General features: G+C 38.7%; 1 protein-coding gene across 1 annotated transcript; it reads left to right on the plus strand.

The window, feature by feature from the left end:
* Positions 1 to 2,791: 2,791 nt before the first annotated feature.
* Positions 2,792 to 6,252, plus strand: LOC103153475 (troponin C, slow skeletal and cardiac muscles-like). Its single transcript, XM_007574412.2, has 6 exons — positions 2,792 to 2,815; positions 3,343 to 3,373; positions 4,712 to 4,858; positions 5,005 to 5,119; positions 5,229 to 5,365; positions 6,053 to 6,252. Exons 1-6 carry the CDS (start codon positions 2,792 to 2,794, stop codon positions 6,082 to 6,084), a joined length of 486 nt encoding a protein of 161 aa, XP_007574474.1. The 3' UTR covers positions 6,085 to 6,252.
* Positions 6,253 to 9,616: the final 3,364 nt, after the last annotated feature.

A 9,616-nucleotide genomic window follows, 5' to 3' on the forward strand; every position in this document is an offset into this window, starting at 1 on the left:
TGCTGATGTTTTTGATCATTTTATGTCAGCATCAGGAACTAACTAACAATAATAAAAACTCACATGAAAGACAAAGCTTTCAGAATCAACACCAGTTTCCTGAAAACCTTAAATCTAGATTTGTTCCCACTTTGACCAGTCAAAAGCTCCTGCACCAGTACACCGGGGGATTGCTCTGGCTTGCTGAAAGCAATCATCCTCATTCACGACTTGGATTTATTTTACCGCAGCCATAAAATTCACTGGCCGCTAGGTGGCAGCATTCACCTTCAAATTAATCAAATAAAACGGGGTCAGCGCTCAGTATGTTCTGCAGAGGCCTGGTGCCAAAGAGCCGTCACCTGATCCAGGTGTGCTGAACCAGGGTGAGAACTAAAACATGCAGAAGCCCTTGGAGACTGAAGTTAGAAACCCTGTTCTACAGAAAATTAACTGTAGGACAGGTAGAACGGTGGCCTAAAACGGCAATATTATGAAAAAATTACTCTTTTCTTTTTAAAATTTTCCGTTATGTTATAATGTTATTCCCTCATCAAAAACAAACCTGGATGTGTTGATTTGATTCTTTCATGCATCCTTTAATCTCCATGGCAACCATTCAGCTGTGCAGAGCGCCTGGGTGGACCTAGCCCCGCCTTTGAGGTGTAGCTCCTCCCCCTTTAAGCTCCTTCAGACTAGCCAGCAGCAATTAGCAAACACCTGGTGGAACTGCTGAGCTCATTATAGGAGCTACTTCTCAGAGCTACGCTGATAAAAAACGCTAACGGGTTAACAGATGAGCCATGTTGGATGACTTCCTGTAGGCGGAGCTTCAGAAGGAGCAGGAGTTTTTAAAGAAATGGAGGCCCAATTTCAAGGAGTAAATTACAAAGTAGTTTCTTTAACTCATATTTGATGAGTAGCATTTTTTCTTTTTTTTTTTTACAAAAACTGAAGGTAACATAGTTACTTGTTTGTGGTATAAAATGGCACTATGTGAGCATAAACCAACTAATAATGCAAATCCATGCTACAACTTTTTGATTTTTCATTTTCTGTGAACAAAAAAGAAATTATGAATTACTTTTATTATTATTATTATTTCCTTTATCCACTTCAGATTTTGCAGCAGCAATGAGCAATTATTTTTGACGCATCTTATGTATCTTTAGCAGGTCCGCTAGTAAGTTTGGTAGTTGTTGTGTAGAAAGTCTAGTTTAAACCCTTTTAAGATGTAAAAAGTGAAGATACATAATTTCTCTTAATGCTCGCCATCAGAGCTCTTGACTGGCATTTTAGATTAGCTGGAAGCTTTGCAAAAAGCCTCTTGGACATCCTGATGATAAATTAGTCTGGCCTGGAAGTAACACATGCATAATCAATGGGATTAGCTTTAATTATTTGGAATACTTTAAGTGGTAAAAAGCAGTTCTTCAGGCTCACATAGCCTCTCTCTGGAGCTCAGAGGGCCTGTGCAGCTGCTGCTCTTTGCCATCTGATTCTGCATAGTGAGAGTCTCTGACATTTATTACCATAAACTCTCCGTCGCCCTCCCCATTTCAAAAGGACAACTATTTTTTGTCAAGGACACCTGCTGAAAATAACCCCGTCTGTGTAACTATTGTTATTTCTATATCTGATAAACTCACAGGCCTGCAGGACAGTAAATACAGCCAAGAAGAGTTTTTTTTATTTAAGAATCAGTATAATTTCCATTACTGAATGTGTAAAATTACAGTGACCCTTTTAATGGTATCAGTATGCTGTAAAAACAAACAGACTCAATATGACAACAGGGTGAAGTTAAATCAGACCAAACTTGTTTAGAATCATAAGTTATTTCTATTTGCCAAATTCCACAACAATGAGAGAAAAAATTGTTCAGATTTATTTATTTTTGACTTCAAAAGCAAACGTTTCCTCAGTATTTGGTGGCATTTCCTTTGACCTGGATGATTCGGGTCAAAGCTTTTGTTTCCTTCCAGCAGATTTTCACTGTATTTTGATGGAGTTCTGCTCCGTTCCTCCTGACAGAACTGGGTCAGATTCATGGGGTTTCTTGTTCACACACATTTTCAGATCCACCCATAATTTCTCCAGACATCAGAACCAAACATTGATTTTGTTGTCCTGAAGCTGCTTTGGCTGCTGAGTCATCGTCCATCTGCAGCTTTACCTTCCTGCTGATGTCTTTAGATGTTGCTCCAACATTTCCACATGATGTTATTTCATTACCAGTTCCTCCTGCAGCAACACAGCCCACGACATGATGCTGCCACTCCCGTACTTCCCAGTCAGGATGGAACAAGGTTCTATCTCTTTTTCTTGTCATACTACACTTTGCCAGATGTTTCGTTTGGCTGTGTCACCTTCTTGCTAACTGTACCGTAAGAGTTGAAACATTAGCACTTTGCCACAAACTAGATTTAATTTTGCTTTCATTCCGTAGATTGTACTACTGATTCAGAACTAATTTGTACGGCCTTTTGTTTCATTGTGTCTCTTTTCTGTAAAAATCATAATTTCATATGTCAGAATGAGCCTCCTGATGTAATACATCCACCATAAGGCTGCATGCACACAGTGTTTATCTATTTTTAGGTTTCTTCTCTTATCTTCCATTTATAGATGGCCTCTCTTCTTCATTGTCACTCCTCCCGCCCTCCACTATCATAGGATAATGAAAGTTGGGCCAGAACCTTTTTTAGATGCCACATGAGCCAACATAGCAGACAGAGCAACATATTCCTGCCAGAGCTTGTCCTGGTTCTGAAGGTAGCAGTGTGGCCGAGTCCAGAACCGACCAGCAGTCATGGATGACGTGTATAAAGCAGCGGTGAGTTCTGATAATCGGTGGTATGATCTGCTAATTTGTTCTCCTTCATGGGGTAAAAGAAGTTATGTTTCAGTTAATATTTATTTAGAGATTTGTTGGGAATTCCTGTCAATTTGAAATTAATAGCTACAAATTAAATCTGCTTCCAACCAGCTAGGCTAAGGTCAAACATCTCAAACAATGAACTTCAATTTTTATTTTATTGCATCAACCATTTTCTAACAGCTCAAAATGTAAATTTTATTGTGAATGCAATCAGAAATAGACGCCTACAGAGCAGATAGAGGCGCGAGAGGCCTGAGGTCTGGTTTCTGTGACTGACATCAGAACAATGAACAGCTGGTGAGGAACAGATCGCCACTTGAGCTCCAAAAACCTCACAAGAATAGCAGCGGCTGAAGCAGCGCGTGTCGCCTTACAGCGCAGCTAAACTAAGAATATTGTCACCAAGAGAACTGAGGTCCTACTGCAGTGTGAAGAGGTGGATAAACAGTCACAGAAGGAAAATAATTGTTTCTCATCTGCAGGTAGAGAACCTGACAGAGGAGCAGAAAAATGGTGAGGAAACTGCAACTGCTAGACTAAAACAGACTTAAAGTACTGATTTTATTTATCATGATGTTTGTCTCCATTAACTGTTTTGTGTTTGATACTAATAATATCTCTAAACTACGCAGGTTTCTGAACAGAGATTAAAAAGTATCACATGTATTGAGTCTTCTAACAGTAATCTGAAAGCTAACGGAGTCAGCTCTAGGGTCGGCCATGTTTGGTGTAAAGAGGATCCTCCGCCATCACCGAGCCAACATTTTGGCCCCGCCCACTCAGGGCAGGAAGCCTGTGTTTCAATCGGGGTCATCCGTCTGTGACTTTAGCCACACTTAGCAGAAAAACTGAAAACTTTTACGTTTTGCTGAACTGTTGGCTCTTTGCAGAGCTCTGTGTCTTTAAGGTGAAATGACTGAGTGAAAAAGTACATTAGATGTGTAGCGCCCCCTACAGCATTTCAAATATTCAGGTTTGTGCTCTGCTTTGACTGAGTTAGTAAATTTGAACAAATATTATTTTTTAAGGCCTATGGAAATAAAACTATCAGTGGTGAGCAATGCTAGCTAAAATGTTAGCTGTGCTAACCCTAAAGCACTAATCATAAACATTAGTTCCACTAAAGAGCTATACCAACATGGTATTTAGCAGAAGCTAATGGTAAAGGACTAAATTCAATCATGTCAATCATGGTGATACACCCCTCTAGTCTGGGAACATTACTGGAGGAGCTGGACAGTATCTCTGGGTTTATCAGGGACCACAGAGACCAACTGGTCTCTGTGGTCCCTGTAAGTCATTAAAGACTTACAGGTATTCAATGACTTACAAGTCTTTAATGACTTACAAGTCTTTAATGACTGGTACATTAAAGACTTACCAGTCTTTAATGACAACAAATGTTTCACACATCTAACCCTTTCTCTGTTTGAAGCTTTTCCTTTGTAAAACCATTTGAAAGGTCGGTCCTTGAATCTCCAGAAAGTTTTGTCCAGTCACAATATGGTTTGCTAAGTTCACTTTTGGGTGACACAAAGCCCATAGAAACTTGATATTGGAATAATAAGTACAAGAGATGCCATCCCATTTCATGTGGTGAAGACTGGTATGTAACTGGTCTCATGAACAGCCAAAATGTGACCCAAAAGCTCTGGTTCTCCCTTCAAATCGGTTCAGAAGGCTTGTGAACATTGGAGCAGAAGGTAACTTTTGGTTGATTTGTTTGCGGTGTATTTGTAGTTGTCAATGCATTTCTTTTCTTTTCTTTTTGTTTTTTTTTGCCATGGCTTGTTCCCACACCTCACCAGAAAGTTTCTGGTCCTCAAACATGCAATGCTGTGTTTCTTCTAGAATTCAAGGCTGCCTTTGACGTCTTCATTCAGGATGCAGAAGATGGCTGCATCAGCACAAAAGAGTTGGGGAAGGTGATGAGAATGCTCGGACAGAATCCAACTCCTGAGGAGTTACAGGAGATGATTGATGAGGTGGATGAGGATGGTACGTTGCCATTTTGTTGCCTGTCCTTTGACCTCATTTTAAGTAGAAATACCTTTTCTGTTTTATTGGATGATTTAAAGGTAGAAGAGCTTAGGGATACTACCAAGATGTAAGTAGTTTTATAACACCAGGCTTTATGTTCACAGGGAGCGGCACAGTAGACTTTGATGAATTCTTGGTTATGATGGTCCGATGCATGAAGGAGGAGAGCAAAGGAAAATCAGAAGAAGAGTTAGCTGAACTTTTCCGCATGTTTGACAAGTAGGTTTTATTTAAATGGTCATTCTCTTCTAGGGAGAGGCAAAGAAATAGATTAGAAGATTGACTCATCCTTAAGTCAACTTTAAAGCAGTGATTTCCTTTTGTTAAGGAACGGGGATGGCTACATCGACTTAGAAGAACTGAAGAGCATGCTGGAGTCCACCGGAGAACCCATCACGGAAGACGACATTGAGGAGCTGATGAAAGACGGAGACAAAAACAATGACGGGAAGATTGATTATGATGGTACTGATCTTTTTCTCACAACTCTAAGTTATGAAAAAGAAAATTATTGATAACTAAACTGTATTTAATATTGCATCCTTTGTCCGGGATGACTGAGGTTGTGATGTAGTGGTCTGTGTCACTCAAAGCAATAGTCCTTATTGGGATAAAAAACATTTCTGATTGGACCTTTGCCTATTCACAGATTTTTCTGTGCATCTCAAAATATTTGCAGATTTTTTTCATAGCACATAACTTAAATACTCAAAAGACAGTGCAGAAATACCTAAGTTAACATGCTGTTGGCTGATGTTTGCAAAGAGGAAAATCCAGGAATGACATTTAGTTCCCTGCTTGGCTGAACCTCCAAGAATAGATATAAAGAGGACAGTTGATGTTAGTGCCAAGACGTTTCCACTGTATGTATTCATGCATATTAAGGTGTAATTGGTTTATTAACTATTAAAACAGGAAGTTATACATCTTAGAGGTGATCTCAGATATTTGCAGATTGCAGCTATTCTTGGAGAGTTGTAGTCTCTAACCCTCTGGAACATCGGAGTCCAATGTCGGGTCACAGCTAAAGTTACCGAAAAAGGAATAAAGCTTGAACTGGAAGTTGATAAAGTCCATTTATAAAAGAGCTTTGCATAAACTGGGATTTATTCATTCTGTGTTAACAGATTCTGTGTTTTTTGTCTCTGGCAGAGTTCCTGGAGTTCATGAAAGGTGTTGAGTAAAGAGCTCTGGTGGCATTTCCCTTCACAACACTTCACTTCAAATGTCATCAAAGTCCATTCCTGAAGACATGTTTACACTTTTTCTTTACAAACATTGTCTTCTGACAGCAGTATGAAATCAAAGTGCATTTGAAAAGACTTTTCAATAAAATCATTGCTATAATCGTTTGGATTATCATATTAATATAATGTCAAAAAATAACATGACACTAGGTTTTTTCAGGCTTGGCAGAATCGAGGTAATGACCCTAATCCCAATGATTTTGAAGGGTCTTGCAGATAGTTCCCTTCCCATGACCTATTCATTTAAACCAGGTGTGTAAAATAATGTAAATTTCTTAAAAATTGTAAATAGGTGGAACATAATCGAAGTCAGTATTGTCTCCACCTTCAAACTTAATTTCATGATCACAGGTGAAGTGGCAAAAAATGTCCTTAGTCCAGCTAATTGGCTAACTCATTGACAAAACAGAAGGACTGATGCATTTTAAGTTATTGTCCTTTTTTGCTAGGAATTATCTACAAAGAAATGTCTGTTATTAGCATTGCTTTGTGTCAAAATGGCCACACATCCACAAACACTCCATCTGAAAGAACAGTTTAACGGATAATCTAGATTCAAGATAAGAGGTTCAGTTTATGATGTCCAAAAGAGTCCAGCAAGCTCCAGAACTGTCCTGTTGAGATGACGTCTCTCCGTCCCCCACGGAGCTTTACGGGGATCTGCAGAAGTCGATATAAATGTATCTGTATGGGCAGTGAGATGGAGACTTCCAGACAGCTGCTTCATATCAAGAAGGTCAGAAAAAGTGACTTCTGTCCAGGCAACAGACCGAGGGTCTACAGGAAGAACAGAGATAAACATAGGAAAAACTCTGAAGGTAATGCTGATTGTTTCAGACATCTGGAAAATTATTTGTCCAAGAAAGAGAAGGTGAGAACCAGCATACACCAACTGACAGCTATGGTCATTAACATGATGAAATGAATTAAATAAAAGGTGTAGAGCTGATTAAGTTTCCGACAAAATGATATTCTATATTTAGACATTATACTGACATAAAACATCACCCACAGTTATTAGCACCGCTGATAAAGACGCGTGATTAAATATTTAAACAAAATCTCCACACACAATTATTGTCACCCCAGCTGTTAACACTTTGTAAAACCCAATTTTACCAAAAGAACTGTGCTTAGTCTCCTCCCGCATCATTTCATAGGGTTGGAGCGAATACAGGGATCATTGACCATTCTCCCTAGATCAGAGATCAAACTCCAGATCTTTAGGGCCAGTGTCCTGCAGACTTTAGAAGTGCTTGCCCCAACACATTTTATGTATCTTTAGCAGCAGTATCTGTTGCTGTGAGTCATGATCCTATTGAAAAATGAAAACCCATTTTCAGTTTACTGCCAAAGGCCATCAGGTTTCTATTTGAAATGACTTGATATTTAATGGAGTTCAGGCACACCAATCAGATTTAAGGCCTGACTTTGACTGTTCATGTTTCATGTTTACCTATTTGTTTTATACTCTTTGAGAAGCTGTGTTAGTTTTGCACCAAATGTAATAGGATGGAAACGGTTCCGAAAGTTCAGTTTTTGTGTCATAAGTCCAGAAAATTTCCCCCCTCAAAAGTTGTAGATTTTTAAGATTTTTCTTTGATAAAATGTCTTAGTAGTTAGTAATTAATTCATAAACCGTGACCTTAACTGAGGCAAGTGAGGCCTATAGGGTTCCTCAGTGACCTCCTGGATGAGTCATTGATGAGTTATTGAAGTAATTTTGGTTGGTTGACCTCTGCTGAGACGATTCACTTCCGTTCCAGCTACTTTATCACTGTGGCCATTTGAATCCCAAAGCTTTAGGAATAGCTCTATGACTGGCAGATGTCAGTTATATTGCTTCCCATCCATTCCTCATTTTCCTCCCACTGGGGTGGTGATTTGTAGCTTTTTGACATCTTTCAGGCTCTTTCTATTTAAGTGATTTCTTGATTCTACTCATCTAGTAGCCACATTCAGTGAAAATGAACTCAACTTTCCAAAAACCGTGGTTTTATGACTTATTAAGCTGAGATAGGGCTAGCTTGGTTTGGAAAGTTAGTTTTCATTAATAAATGAAGTCATTATTTTAAAATTGCATTATTTGTCTGATACAACATTTTTTTTCATCCCAAAAAAAAATAAGTGTCAAAAAATGCAAAAACAAGATATCTGTAAGATAATTTTACAGTAATTAAAACTACAGTTAAAATTTTTTTAATTTAATATTGAACAATTGTGTTTTTGTATTTCCAATTTTTTGTTTGTGTCAAATTCTAAAGGTTGTTTTTATTATTTATTCGGTCAAGTGAAAAAAAAAAACTGAATTTGAAACCCGGAAGTCAACCGCTGTGCGACCAGGAAGTTCTTTCATTTTACCTCAACACCGAAAATTTTTTAGCTCAATTTACCTGTGATGTCGATAGCCGGACCAAAACAAGTGCATTACCTTTGTGTCCTGTTCTGCAGGACGCTGTTTGCCCCGCGGTCCGCTTTTAAGCTATGGTTTGGCCGGTTTCAGTGAACGGCAGCGCAGCCGCAGAACGGAGCTGACGGTTTTTATTGGAGAAGAAGCTAAGCTGCTAACAGCTCAGGGGCAGCTAGCTTCATGTTGTTTATCCAACGCGGACTCCTGCTGTCTAAGGCTCATCTGGATCATCCCAAAACACTCGAGGTAAAGTAAAACTGTCACCTGCAGGAGACGTTTGCGTGTGGATTGTTCGTTTTATTGCCTGGAGGTAGTTTATCTGTCGCTGTCAGCTAACAGAAATGAAATGTTGTCGTTAGCAGCGTCAACAAACAGCCACAGCCCATCACATGTGTTCAGCTCAGAGGTTCGTCACAGCTAAATACCCCATTTATTCACATATATTAAGTTATATGACCATTTCTGTACACTGATATAAATTATCATGTAAATCTATTTTACCTGACATATCAATTTTTATTTTCCCACGTAAGAAGGCATGTTGAATCATTTAGCTTCACCCTTGCAGCTGTTTATATATATTTTAGAAAAGAATACAGTAGAAATGTTCTTCATTGAACATTGAAGAACACAATGGGGAAATTCAGGTGTACCAGCAGCAAGTCAAAGGAAAGTGTGATCATGCAGATTCACTCAAAGAAAAAAAAAAAAAAAGATCAAGAGATTTTAAAATAGGAAAAATTGGAAAACATAGAATATATAATACTGATCAATCTATGAATTCTGTGATATAGAAATTTGAGCCATTATTGCTGTTATAGCTGCTACCCGATATCTTCCAATATTATATTAACTTCTGTACACATGGTGAAAACATGGCAACATCGCTGACATTGCTTCTCTGTTCCAGTTAAACACCTAACAGTCCTGCTCTGCATTCATCCCTGTCACATGACCAGCCCCTTACTCTCCTTATGTTGAAATACAAACCGCTACCAGATGGAAATAAACATTGGTTCCTGCTGGAACCTTTGTATTTGTTCGTTTCTGGTACACTCG

The sequence above is a fragment of the Poecilia formosa genome, unplaced genomic scaffold, assembly GCF_000485575.1.
Source record: "Poecilia formosa unplaced genomic scaffold, Poecilia_formosa-5.1.2 Scaffold351, whole genome shotgun sequence".
Taxonomy (NCBI): Eukaryota; Metazoa; Chordata; class Actinopteri; order Cyprinodontiformes; family Poeciliidae; genus Poecilia; species Poecilia formosa.